The sequence below is a fragment of the Macaca fascicularis genome, chromosome 12 (genome assembly GCF_037993035.2).
Source record: "Macaca fascicularis isolate 582-1 chromosome 12, T2T-MFA8v1.1".
Classification (NCBI taxonomy): domain Eukaryota; kingdom Metazoa; phylum Chordata; class Mammalia; order Primates; family Cercopithecidae; genus Macaca; species Macaca fascicularis.
Window position 1 is genome coordinate 73,033,046 of NC_088386.1, and position 14,572 is coordinate 73,047,617.

The 14,572-nt window shown below is 32.0% G+C and overlaps 1 protein-coding gene across 4 annotated transcripts in view; it reads left to right on the forward strand.

Annotated features, from left to right (window-relative positions):
* AGPS (alkylglycerone phosphate synthase) overlaps positions 1-14,572 on the forward strand; it is a 160,267-nt gene that overhangs the window by 108,968 nt on the left and 36,727 nt on the right. For all 4 annotated transcript variants that reach the window (XR_012421267.1, XM_005573575.4, XM_045367311.2 and 1 more), the window contains 4 exons: positions 2,771-2,847; positions 4,705-4,817; positions 10,476-10,545; positions 13,379-13,440. Coding sequence is in view for 3 of the 4 variants with exons in the window: in XM_005573575.4 (XP_005573632.2) it covers positions 2,771-2,847; positions 4,705-4,817; positions 10,476-10,545; positions 13,379-13,440 (322 nt within the window). In the remaining variant the exon portion in view is untranslated. The remainder of the gene's footprint in view (positions 1-2,770; positions 2,848-4,704; positions 4,818-10,475; positions 10,546-13,378; positions 13,441-14,572) is intronic.

Sequence of the window (14,572 nt, forward strand, 5' to 3'; positions counted from 1 at the left end):
TGCACTAACCATATGGCTGATTGGTTGGTGTTTATACCACATTGGTTGTTAACAAAGCACACGCCATATTATTAGTTGTGAATATTTTTAATATGGTATCTACCTCAGGTACAACTCTTAATACATTATATTGACATCTAATTTTAGTATATTGAAATGATATATATCATTGAGTATAATGAAATAATCCAAAGATGTCCTCTGTAAACTAAAGTTTCTCAAATTTATTTTTCTATCACCTGCACTTATCACATTTTCTATCACCTGCACTTATCACATTTTTCTATCACCTGCCCTTATCACATAATAGGCATTTTTACGTGATTCAATTAGTCATCAAACTGGCAAGGGGGTGAACAAATCCTAGATAGCATAGTGCTGATCACATTGTCAATAGCACACTTTATAAAATTCTCTTCATGACTGTTCGTCAGAGTGGTATCTCCACTTTACAAATGACTCAGAGGCTCATTACTCTGACCATAGTCCACAAGTCATATGTGGTGGAGCTGGGGATGAACCCAGATTTGTCTGACTACAAAGCCCAAGAGTTTTTGCACTGTCTGTAACCACTGCTTTAAAATATAGATAATTAATAAATCCGTTTAAATGACTTGATTAACATTGAAATAACAGAAAGTTCACTAATCAAACTGTCCAGCTAGTAAATTTGGAAATTAGTTTAATATTTTGAAAAACCACAATAGCGACTGGGCATGGTGGCTCACACCTGTAATCCCAGCACTTTGGGAGGCCAAGGCAGGTGGATCACCCAAGGTCAGGAGTTTGAGACTAACCTGGCCAACATGGTGAAAGCCTGTCTCTACTAAAAAAAAAAAAAATACAAAAATTAGCTGGACATGGTGGCAGGCGCCTGTAGTCCCAGCTACTCGGGAGGCTGAGGCAGGAGAATTGCTTCAACTGGGGAGGCAGAGGTTGCTGTGAGCCGAGATCACACCACTACTCTCCAGCCTGGGCGACAGAGTGAGACTCCGTTCCAAAAAAAAAAAAGAAAAAACCCACAATAGCTAGAATATATTTAAAATGTAATTATATTGATAGGCAACATATTTAAGAAAAAGTAAAAGATATTATTTTCTAGTTGATACTGATGCTTAATATCCACTTAATACCCACTTAAAAGTCAGTATCACTTTTACAATAATTTGTTCTTCAAAGCTATCATGTCACCTTAGTATCAGAGATGTATGTGAGTAATTCTACTAGCGTTAATGGAAATTGTGCATATAAATCTCAATGAGTTAAGGTGAACATTTACCCTTAAGGATTATTTCATATCAGAGTAGTATCATATGGAGTCCTCATGCATTGTATAAAGATAAGTGAATCTTTTGTATAAAGGCTTTTGTATGAAGAATAGATAATTTCAACTTCTGCCAAGAACACAACACGCACATTCAATATAAAAATGTTTATATACTTATTTCTAATTGTAATATAGGATGAGTTCCATTTGGGACCAGAAATGAATGTTTTGATGATACATTATTTCTATCTTTATAGATATTAGAAATTGTCTCTTAAAATGCTAGTTATACTAAGAAGCATCTCTGATAGTTTAAAATAAAAGAAGAAAATCCCCAAACATATCTCTTACTTGTGATCAAGGAGCTCAAAAAGATTGCTAGGGTGATCTCTATCTAACCTGCAGTTCAGTTTGTTTGTTTGTTTGTTGCTTTGTTTTAATGCCCCAGGTATAGCATAGATATCTAACTCTTAGCCTCTGGTTAAGACTTCTATTACTTGGTCTTTTTTGTAACACAGTTTCCTATTATAATCAGCAAAAATGTAGTAATAAGTAGTATTACAGATTGAGATTCTTATAAAAAATGGATAGAAAAAAACTACCAGTGATAGTTGTATAAACAGCTAGTTTGCTGTTTCTAAACTAAACAAAAGGAAGGGCCTACATGTTAAAAACAAAATCCCCAAACCTTAAAGGCTTTTTTTAAAAAAATAAACTTTTTATTTGGAGATAATTTTGATTTACTTAAGACTGAAATTCTTTATAAAAATTCTATATAAATGGTATGACACCTTTTTCTGAATTGGGCTGCTAACACTGAAGCCAGATGCATGACTCTTAAATGTAACAGTCATAGGAGTCGAGTCGTCATTTCTTTCTGAAAACAGTGAGAAAACAGTCAAAGGTTTTCACTCAATTAAGCTTAATCTGCAGGCAAAGATGTTAATTTAGCAGATTTTGAGACTCCATTTATGTTATTTTGGCAATTTTAACTCTCCGGGTGTGATTAAGGAAGCAATTGCTAGTTTTATGCCAAGAATTCTGACTGAATTAAGAATTAATTAAGAAACAACCTTAAACTTGTCATTAACTCCATATTTGGTTATAGTTCTGAATAGTTTCTATATAATTAAAAAAAATAAAAGTAAAACCAGCCACCATGGGTGTTCTTAATGAAATAAAAATTAATGAAGTAATTTTATTATGTGTAAACCATACCATTGAAAGATACCTAAACTATGTGTAGTATTAATTACATATAGTAATTTGACTTGAAAAATCAAATTTATAATGTGATTTGTAAATAAAAAGTTGTGACATTTGAAAGAAGATAAAAGTATCAAACAATATAACTATATATCTTAATATAAATATTTATGTAAATGGGAAGATTTTAAAAATTAAAGTCATGAAAACTTTCTTTTAGGATACTAACTTGGAGTAGCTTCTTGATCTTCTGAAAAACAGAATAACCTATTTATATAAACTTTTTTCTCTTCTTAGGTCATGCTCTTAAACCTCAGGTTTCCTCTATTTTTACATCATTTTTGGATGGATTAAAAAAGTTTTATATTACAAAGGTAAGAATTTTTATAAAATGCTAAAATTTTAAATGCTTAAGATATCTGTTTTCTGCTTTCTTCCCACATGCACCTATTATAAGGGTGTTTTTCCGTGTTGCTATGTACATTTCAGAAGTATAATTTTTCATGTTGGAGTAAATATTAAGTAAATCAATCAGGCAGTCAGTTTCAGAAAATTTTAATTCTTTTCCAGTTTTGAAGCTTCTAAAAATAACACTGCATTTGAACAGTTCTGTTTTCATAACATTTTCTATAGTTTGAGTTTTTTCCTTTATGGAAGATATCTATAAAGTGAAATAAGAGTGTGGATTTTTTTTAACCTATGATTGTTGAATTTTTTTCCTAGAGTGTTAGTTAGTACCTTCTTTTCCTTGCATCCTTGTTATTCCATGTGGGATTCTTTTTGTTACATTTTAAATTTACCCGGGGGGGAAACAGTTCTTTCTTCTAGTTCATGTTTTTTGAAGCTCCAATGGGACTGAACTTTAACGCTTTCTTTTATTTTCTAGATCTAATTTTTGTGTGAATTCGTTGGATATGTTTATTTTTGCCAGGTGGTGGTGGGGGAACAGCTTCATGCTTTTTTCTTGGTGTTTTGATGTATCCTTTTGAGATTGGAATTATTAGATGCCCTTTGTCATAAATGTTGTAAATAATTTCTTTTTTTCCAGGCAGGCATCTCCTTTTTTAATCAGGATTTTTATTTTTTGGTGTAAAATTTTTATTTTTTGGTGTTCAAATTTTTATCTCTTTTCCTGTGATTATTTAATATAGTCTAAGCTTAGAAAAGCCTTCCTTCCTCCAGAAATATGATCAGGGCCATTTTCTTCACTCTCTCTCATAATAAATGAGAATTTTTTTTTAAAATTGTCTTTATTACTATTTGTATTTATTTCCATTTTATTATGTGAAAAAGATCTAAATTAATCTTCCCCTTCTGCTCCTCCAATTGTTAACCAGTTGTGGCAGCACCATTAATTAATCTGTGCTTCTCATACATTGATTTGCTATGCCTCGTATCTTATATGCTTATCTAAGAAATAGACACCATTTTAGTGCATCTCAGTCTCTTTTAATGAGCTTTTTGTTCTTAAAAAATTAAATAGATTTCATTGTTGTAGGTCTATTTTTCCCTCTTGCTATTCAGAATTTTCCTTGTTATCACCATCACCTTTTTATTATTCTAGAAAAATTTTAGAAACTTTTCATCATTTTAGGAAGTTCATTGTGGTTTTTTTATTAGAATTGGAAGAAACTAGTACATTAATTTGGAGAAATATTGAGTGATTTATAATAGTTTATGCATTTAGGAGCATATGTCTTACTCACCTTTTTTTGGATATGTTTTAGATATGTTTCCTAATATATTTCTTTTTAAGATTGTTAGATACTATTTTAGTTTTATGCGTAATATTGCCTTTGAAAACTTTATTTAATAAGAAGTTATTGCTAGTATGTAGGGATGTTGTTGATTTTTGCTTCCCGCCCAATATATCCAGCTACTTTATTCTATCATTCTGCAGTTTTTTATTTGATTCTTTATCATAGTTATTATTTCAACAAGTTATTTGTTGTATTTACATAAGCAATATGTCACTTTGATTAACACTGTGGCATACTTTGAAATAAAGTGTATTTTCTGTGCTGAATAGTTTTACTACATTGTAATGACCTGAATAGATTTATTAAACATTCTTAGTGATTGACATGTAAAGTTCCAAAGCTCAGTTTTTAAGAAATCCATGTATTTGAGCCCATATCAGAAGGAAACGAGCAAAGTGTATTTTGATTTATTATTTTGTAGGATAAGACTTATCTGTAATAATAATAATTTTTTTTTTTTTTTTTTTGTAGTTTAAAGGATTTGACCCAAATCAGCTAAGTGTAGCCACATTGCTCTTTGAGGGGGACCGTGAGAAGGTTCTTCAACATGAAAAACAAGTGTATGATATTGCTGCAAAATTTGGGTATGGCTTCAAGTTCATAATGCCAAGAGAAAGTTAAAAGCTAAGATTCTAATATCACCCAGCAATTATTAAAGTACTAGGCATTAATGTCTCCAAGGAGACTGCATGTCTCAAAGCAGTTATTAATTTCAGTTTGGTATTAAATTTGTGGTAATTTATGATAGTAAATTTAAAATATTGTTTTGGTTTACTTCCAAAATTTTTAGGAAGTTAGATTGATATGTTGCTCTTGTCTAATTATATATATATTATTATTTAAACATTGTATTTTTCCTAGATTTTTACATTAATGTCAGTTTCATGATATTTGTTCTTCTAGAGTAAAATAGAAAATTCATTGTCCTCTTACTCTGTGGTGATAATAGTGTATGTATAAAGCATGCTACTAGTGTGTTTTTAAAAGAAAATTGTGTTTAATCGAAGGTATTTGATAAATTATCTATACTCCACCCCCTGTCACTTACTGTTTTATGTCGGTATAAAGAAACAGAAAACATTTCACATCTATAACCAACTGAATAATGGTAGCGTGGTTTCTGTCTTCTTGATGGATTGTAAGATTGATCGATGAGAACTATAGTGAAAATGCCATTTATCAGGACTACATTTTTTCCTTTCCTTTTAAAGTACATAAACTAACAGTTTCTAGACACTATTCTTTCCTTTTTTTATTTCAGGGATTAAAATATATCGTATCCATTATGCTTAATATGAGTTCTTTGTAAATATTTATTTTCATTTCTTTTTTGTTGTTTTTTAAGAAAACAAATGAACACTTAATTTGGAGCCATGTGTTTTAGAATGCCCCACTTTTATGTATTTTTTTCATATATAAGCCCTTTATTTCTAGGGTTGTCTGAATTTAGTGTTAACGTGCAGTATTCTTAAAGGGGAAAAGAGTCTAATCTTAGACTTAAATTTTAGTTTACTTTTGTACTATTTTTAAGTATTGAAAATGTCTCACTTTTATATTTACCCTTTTCTGAAATTGGCAAATGGAATTTTAATTTTTTCAGTAAAAGAGAAAGTTTATTCATCTTTCATCTTTTCTCAATAACTGTTTTGGGAATTGCTGATATTTTAACTAAATCACTTAAAAATAATTATGTTACAAAAATCCAAGTAATGACCAGAAGACTTGAATTTCAGGTCATCTTATTTTTGTTGGAATTTTTGAAATGTACATGTTTTCCTTCCCAGAAGGAATTTATCCCTATGTATGTACCCATTTTTTAGTTTCTAAGTTATAGGGAGTATGTATGTAATTTGGTTAAAAGATTGTTTTCTTAAAACATATGATATTAGTAAGAAACAAGGAGATTTAAAACCTACTCTAGCCTTAAATATTAGAGACTGAAACTTTAAAAAATTATTCATTGTATATTTAAATATTTACTTGGATTTCATAATTTCTCAGAAGGACTTGTAGGAAAATGGAAGGGTGCATTTTGCTTTATCATTTGAATAACTGTATATAGGATTAAATTTGCTTAGTTTCACCTCAGTCCTCTCCCCGCTCACACACACCTCCACATCTGTACACGAACCCACACACAGAGGAATTTCAGTTTTTAGGATCTATCTTTATAATGTCAATTAAGTATGACTAGTAAGTCATCACTAGTTAGTAATGTGTCACATTTCCTTTTAGAATGGGGTAGGATGATGACATAATGCTTGTTTGTTGTGCCTCATAATTTTTATAGGGCATGACCTGTCTTTTCTTGTGCATCACTGTTGATGTCTAGTTATTACTAAATACTTGATGTAGTAATTGTTGAATGAATGAATGTAAGTGAATGCTATATTTTCCTGCTATCTTTTATTCTACTTTGTTTGTGCCTAATTACTGTGCCACCTGTAAAACTGTATTTTCATCTTTAGGTATTTGTCAAAACATTTTGTCAGGTTTTTTGTTTGTTTGTTTGTTTTTGTGTTTTTTGAGACAGAGTCTTGCTCTGTCATCCTGGCTGGAGTGCAGTGGTGTGATCTCAGCTTGCTGCAACCTCTCCACCTCCCGGGTTCAAGTGATTCTCCTGCCTCAGCCTCTTGAGTAGCTGGGATTACAGGCTCATGCCACCATGCCTGGCTAACTTTTGTATTTTCAGTAGAGACGGGGTTTCACCATATTGGTCAGGCTGGTCTTGAACTCCTGACCTTGTGGTCCACCCGTCTCGGCCTCCCAAAGTATTGGGATTACAGGCATTCATTTTGTCAGTTTTAATTTGAGCCACCAACTGACATGAATGTCAGTAATGCCAGTTTTGTTTTCTCGTATGTCACTATCCATTTACCAATTAAAAATATAAGTGAATCTTCTTTAAGATATGGCATCCAGCTGCCTTCAGATACTGATACTTAAGCCCAAGCACTATTGCTGTACTTCCAGCAGTTTTGCTTACTCAAACAAAACTTGTATCAAATTTGTCCATTAAAAATAGGTTATAGTAAATGAGATTCAATTTAAAGCAAGGGTAAAGAGTTAAAGACTGGCTCCGTTTGAGGTCTCTCTCTTTTTTTTTGCTGTTATTTGTTCCTTCTTAGTTATAATTAATTTCTTAATGTGCTTTCATCCTGGCTCCCTTAGAGCTATTTCAATTTTTTTTTTTTTTTTTTTTTTTTTTGAGACAGTGTCTTGCTCTGTCGCTCAGGTTGGAGTGCAGTGACCTGATCATGGCTCACAGATGGGGTTTTGCCATGTTGCCCAGGTTGGCCTCAGACTCCTGGGCTCAAGTAATCTTCCCACCCTGGCCTCCGAAAGTGCTGGGATTACAGGCATGAGCCACTGCGCTGGGCCTATTTTAAGTTTTTAATACTTGGAAATACCCTCTTTTGGTTTTCTCTCAGAAGTTCTAGTATCCCACCGGTTTTCTGTAGGGACTAATTTTTTGTTGTAATCACTGAATATTCAAGGATATTTTACTTAGGTAAAATGCTACTCTTCCCACCCTCAATCCTCAATCATCTCTCCTGCGTAACAAGACAAGGGAAAGCACCACCAAGTTTCTTTCTGCTACAGTTTTCATGTGCTTGTTTAGCTCATATATTTTATTTTGAATTGGGGCATTATTCATCTATACCTTATTTTTTTGTTTATGAAACTCTCTGCTGCCTCATTAACTTTACATTGATTTTTATGAAGTATTCCCAACAATTTAGAGCATTTTTATGTGTTGTCTTAGCCATTTTTTCTCTTTGCTTGCCTTTCACTCCCACTCCAACACAGTAATACCTTTGAACACATATGACCCAACAGAACATAGTAGCCACGTAATGAATAATCATACTTTGATTGTTTATCCATGTTTGCTAGTAATGTATTTTAACTTCTCCAAGAGCGGAGCAGAATAAACATTACCTGTCAGCACTCATGACAGGTGTTTTGACATTTTCCATAGAACTTAAGGTAATATGTTATCGTTATTTTTAAAGCATGCTTAAGTTGTTTAATGTAATTCAACATGAGAGTGATTAGGTTCACCAGATGGCCCTTTTATATAAAAAGATTGTCTCTCATTCCTCTTTCATTAGTCTTTCCAGTCCTTCCTCATGAGACAGCTTTAAATTTGTTTAAAAACCTTGAATTGATGTTTGAAATTTGTGGAGACAGCAGGAAGCAGGGGATGGATGTTGCTACTTTTAATATGAAGCAGTTTGAATCTACATGCAGTCATTTTGGAGTGATTACAAAAGTCACAATTTAGAAGCATTTAATTTTTAAGCCCTACTATTCTTATATATTGTATTTTAAGGTAATTCTGGCTAGAATATTGACAATTCTGAAAGCTAAAAGAGAAAAGTTTCAAAAAGTTCAATCATAAGTCTGTGATTTCCTTGTAAAGCCCAGACTGACTGTGCTTCTTTGAGCTTATGAATTTAGAAAGGACATCCACTTTCTTTCTGCTTTAAGTGAGAAAATGCATGTTTCTCTGTGGTTTATCTCCCTGGATCCTAATGTGAACAGATCTGTTTCCTGCCTGCTGCCAGAAATTAGAAATATTAAAAGAGGGTCTAAAGAAAGATGACTTGGGACTGAAAAGTAGGACTTTTTGTCTCATCTTGACATAACAGAGGCAAGCCTACTAAATGTTTATACCTGTTACTTCTCATCAGGTACATACTTGGCATTCTCTTTTCTCAAATATTCCCAACACAGGTGTCTTACACCCTTTCCTACTCCTCTTTCTCTTTTCCTTTCCTTCCACCACTAGGTTCAGGATGGATGAACTGTTTCTGTTCCTAGACCTGTGGTGGTTTTTCTGTCTTGGACTCAGAGTCTGACTCTATTTTATATCATCTACTTGAGCTATGGCCTAAGCTATTTTCCTTTAAGCACTTGCCACAGCAGTTTTCTGACTTGTTTTCCTTTTGTTTTGAAACTTTATTTGGCTTTCTACCTCCAACCTCACATCCAACTCAGAATTGCGTTCTTTCTCTTCTTCTCACTTTCAGCTGCTTGACCGAAGTTTTATCTTCTTTGCTCATTAACATTCTAATACAAATAGTCCCCTTCATTTTTTTTGTTATACCCCATTCTCAAGTAGTTCTAGACTAGAGCTGCTTATATCAAATCTTTGCCACTTCTTTTGGATAACACCATCTACCTATAATGGCAAGTCAGGAAATTTTGATTTAGCCCCCTTAGCCTGAAATTATCTTACAGTATTTGTACAGAACAAGAGTACATCTACATTGTAGTATTTACTTACTACCAAATTCAACACAACTTCAGAAGAAGAAAATATTTAATTATGAGGTGTTAATTGAGGCCATAAGATAAACAATTTTTCCTTTAGTTGACCAAAGTTAAAATTTTAATTTCTGTATGATAATGGAAAAAGCATAATTAAAAACTATTTACTAACAGTAGTAGAAAAACAGTATTCATTCATTGTCTTTTAAAATAAGAATAACTTTTACAAACAAGAGTACTTGGACTAAATTATATGTCATATGGGATTAATTCTAACTAGATCATCACATACAATTTCTATGGATGAAATTTTCAAATTGAAAGAGATAGTTTATATGTTCATAGTAATAACTTACCTGTGTTGGTCTTGTATTTGTTTATACATTACTTTATAAAATATTTCTATGTAAATATGTTTTGTCTCTCATTTAAATCATAAATTTCATAAAATAAACACCACATCTAACATTCCAAATACTATGTGTTCATGTATTCTGGAAGCTTCTCCGTATTGAGGAGTTCCTAGTCAGTCGTCACATTTCTTCAAATATGAGTAAGACAATAATAACATATGAATATATGAGTAAGAATATGATAAATAACATAAGATTACTTGTGTGAAGATTATTTCAGCTTGTTTGTTTCTCATAGTTAATTCTTTTTGTGCTCTTTTGTGAATATGGGTAGACGTAGTTGAGTTTATGAGTCAATTTTATTTGGTGAATAAAAGTTTGAAATTAAGATGAAACAAATATTAAAAGTGTTTTCAGATTTTTGTTATTCAAACTTATTCTCTTGGCAGCTTTTTGATACATTTATGATAAATAAGATTAAGATAAAAATGAAATGCAGTGTAATATATGTTAATCTGTTAAGCAGTTGTCTTGAGGTATCATATCCGTTTGGTTAGTTTTATATATTTTTAATAGTTGATTTGAAATTAACAGTTTATTCTTTAATTACAGTGGGTTGGCAGCTGGAGAAGATAATGGACAGAGAGGTTATTTGCTGACCTATGTCATTGCATACATTCGAGTAAGTTATATCATATTTCCCTTGCCACTTAATTTATGTTGCAAACAATACTTTTTCTTACTTTGAGTGAATGCAATTGTCTTCCCTATTTTTAAAAATTTTAAGCTACTGTAATTTAGCATATCATTTTACATGAACCTTGTTTTAGCTACAAATCTTCAGAAGCCCATTTAAACCTTCTCCATATGCTCTTGAAGAAGTTAAAGATGATTTAATGTCTTTCTGCTCTTTAAAAGAATGGAGCCTTTCTCTGTTTAAAAGTTGAGCATACCGTTCATAACATTATTTGGTTAAAATCAAGCTGTTTTACTTAGGAACATTCTTCACTTAATAATCTGTTTTAATGATGTGTAAATCTTTTAACTGTTTTAAAATTTTGATATTTAACTTGATGTAGTTATTTGTTCACTGATGATGATTATAGAATTAAAGAAATAATTATGTGTGCTTGAGCACTCAAATGTTTCTAATTCTAGATGTCCTACTTATGATATACTGAAATTGTCTTATCTCAATCTGCTGTATTTACTGATATGAAATTTTTCTTTTGAAATTTTATTTTTTCAGTTTAGTTTTTTTTTTCTACTTTGGTTGTAACAAATTCAGATTTCTTGATTGCTTTCTGCTGTTGCTGGGGTTACTTTTTTTTTTTTTTAATTTTTCCTGTTTACTTAATTTGAATGATCTTATTCTAAAAAGTCGTTTTTTCAGATATCCTATTGAGAATTTGGTTTCCACAAATACTCAACTTTCTTTTTTTAATCATAAAGTTTTTTGGAAATTTATACATAATAGATGTACATACTTTCAGGGTACGTATGATATTTTGATAGCTTCATATGATACGTAAAGATTGAATCAGGATTGGGATATCCATCACCTCCAAATACTAAATTTACTAATTTTTCTCTTGGAAATTTTGAACCGTATACACAACAATTGTTGTAAGCTTATATTCAACATGTATTTACTTCTCTAAAAAAAGCTGAATTATTATGTTCTCATTTTAGCAAAAATTTAATCCTAGCTAAAATCTGAATTTTAAATTGCAGTGAATTTGAAGCATATAGTCCTCCTCTTTTGTCCCCTGCCCCCACAGTGATGATGATAAGTAAAAGTATATTTATTGCCTGTTCAGCATTTTAGAAATTTTGATTAAGAGATGTACTGATTGGGCCGGGCATGGTGGCTCACGCCTGTAATCCCAGCACTTTGGAGGCCGAGGAAGGTGGATCACCTGAGGTCAGGAGTTCGAGATCAGCCTGACCAACATGGAGAAACCCCATCTCTAATGAAAATACAAAATTAGCCAGGTGTGGTGATGCATGCCTGTAATCCCAGCTACTCGGGAGGCTGAGGCAGGAGAATCACTTGAACCCAGGAGGCGGAGGTTGCAGTGAGCCAAGATCGCGCCACTGCACTCCAGCCTGGGCAGTGAGCGAAACTCCATCTCAAAAAAAAAGAAAACAAACAAACAAAGGAAAAAAAAAAAGATGTACTGATCATGAAAGGTAATAGATGATTGTAGATATTGTAAATAATATCTACCTTTATAGGCTGTCAGTATCATAGTTTCTTCCCAAAATAAGCATTTTGAATATACATAAAATGTTGTTTGTTAGGCATTTTCTCTGAGGATATTGGCCTTTTCCCCATAATACTGAATTCAGAATTCTAGAAAATGAAATATAACTATCAAGTACAGCATAGGCACAATTTGGAGTATCTATCTTAATTTTTAAGGTTCTAGTTAATGTTAAAACTGAGTCAAAAGCAAGTTAGAGATTGTACCCCCCCCCCCACCCCGGGGTTACATGTTTTATGTTTTTGTAAGTTTTACAATGGTTAATACCATTGTCTCCAAATATATTTTTACTGAATAAATGAGTGCATTAGAGGAAAACATGTTTTAGATCAGATCAGTAATTTGGGGATTTTTTTTTCCCCCAACCACAGGTGGGTTGAAATGACTCATTTTACTTGAAGTGAAAACTTAACATATGTTGAGTTTTCTGCCTTATAAAACTTTCTTTCAAATCTCTAGACTTCTCTGGTGGCTTATGAAGCTTTCTTTCCAACTTTGATGATAAATCAATTTTGCTCTGGGTAAAGAAATTTAAGTATTATAAGTTACTTGTAATATGAATATTACATCCTCTATACTATATTTTCCTAGTAGAAGTGCCTCCAGATGTTTGATCTATTTTGTCACTTCAGATAGATGCACTATATTACTATATTTTCTAAATTTGTTTTTAATATAGAATATTTTCCTAGTAGAAGTGCCTCCAGATGTTTGATGTATTCTGTCACTTCAGATAGATGCACTATATTACTATATTTTCTAAATTTGTTTTTAAAGAGAAGTTGATTTTAAGAAAAAAAATCTCCTCCTTCTAAATACCTTCCCCGCCGTCCCCCACTTCTTGATCTTCCTGCTCCTTTGATCTTGACTAATTTTCGTTATTGGTTAATTTACTATTTATGCCACTATAATTCTATTCTGTCAGTATTCTCTGCATGTACATAGACTGTTCCTGGATAGAAACTCCATTCACTAAAGAAATAAATTTGAGTTCTTACCCTGAGTCAGGCACTCTGCCTGGTGCCAAGGATACAGAGGAGAATAGGACAGCCAAGGTTCCTGTAGTTATCGAGGCTGCATCTCACTCCAGGGACAACTTTTCAGTACTCTTATGAGGTGGAGAGTAAAGAGCAGATGATGTTAAATTAGAAGCATGTGATACTAACAATGAATATGAAAGACTAACAGTGTTATTGATTCTTCTGCATCTGTTGTAGTTTCTTGATTTTTCTGTTTGTGTCTTAATAGGACTTGGCTTTGGAATACTATGTATTAGGAGAATCTTTTGAGACCTCTGCTCCTTGGGACAGGTAAAATACAATAAAATGCCTGATATTATTCAAATATGCGATATGAATTGCTTGAAGTAATGTTTCTTTGTGTGTGAATATGTAAGTGTAAAACAGTTTATGAAGAAACATTGAGACAAGGCAGCTACTTTTATTTAAATTAATGTATTCATCAGAATGCCATATTTTCAAGTGTTTTACTGGGTGGAGGGAGTTGAAGAAAATTTGTGATCCAAAGAACGAAGGTATTGTTGAAGTTTAAATTTTGAAGAATGTTATTGAATGCTCTGTGTTACTAGGTTATACCTAGCTTTGACTTAAATTCTTAAGTGATTAATATTGCTTAAGTATTCTCAAAAAACTCCTCCCAAAGTACAAAACTAGTTAACTGTCCTTCATAATGTTATTTAGTTTTTGATATTTGTATGTGTAAAAATGGGAATTTAAGTGATTTATAAAGGAAATTTAGTTCAGGAAATTACGTACAATTTCTATTTTTAAATTTAAGCAAAATGTTGATACTGGAGCATATTTTAGGAAATGACCCAAATAAGATAAATGGAAATAGATTTTAGAAGGGTTTCTTTACTGGAAATACATACATACAGTATTGGTTAGTGAATTAATAAAAACTGATTAGGGAATGTGAAATGGTTTATTAATAGACCTGCGAGTTTTATTATAACTCATTCAGTAATAAAAAAAAATTCTCAAAGAGATTGTCTGTACAATCCCTTATTCAGAATGCTTGGGACCAGAAGTATTTGAGATTTCAGGATATTTGTATTATATATTTACCAGTTGAGCATTCCATCCCTGGAAATTTCACTAGAAATCACTGGAGCATTTCTTTTGATCATCATGTTGGTACTCAAAAACTTTAGGATTTGGGAGCATTTCACATTTTGGATTTTGCAGGATATTCAACCTGTATATTTTTATTTGTTTCTAGCATACTGATATTTTACTTTTCTTTATAAAACTGATAAAACACTTTAAATCTGCAATGAAGTGTATAGGACATAACAAATCCCTGTGAATCTACTTCTTAGGTTCCATATCTTAATATTTTGGTTTCTTCCAATCTCTCTTTTTTCCGCCAGAAAACTTTTTACTTTTCTACATGCAGTCACTATCTACTGAGTTAGTACAT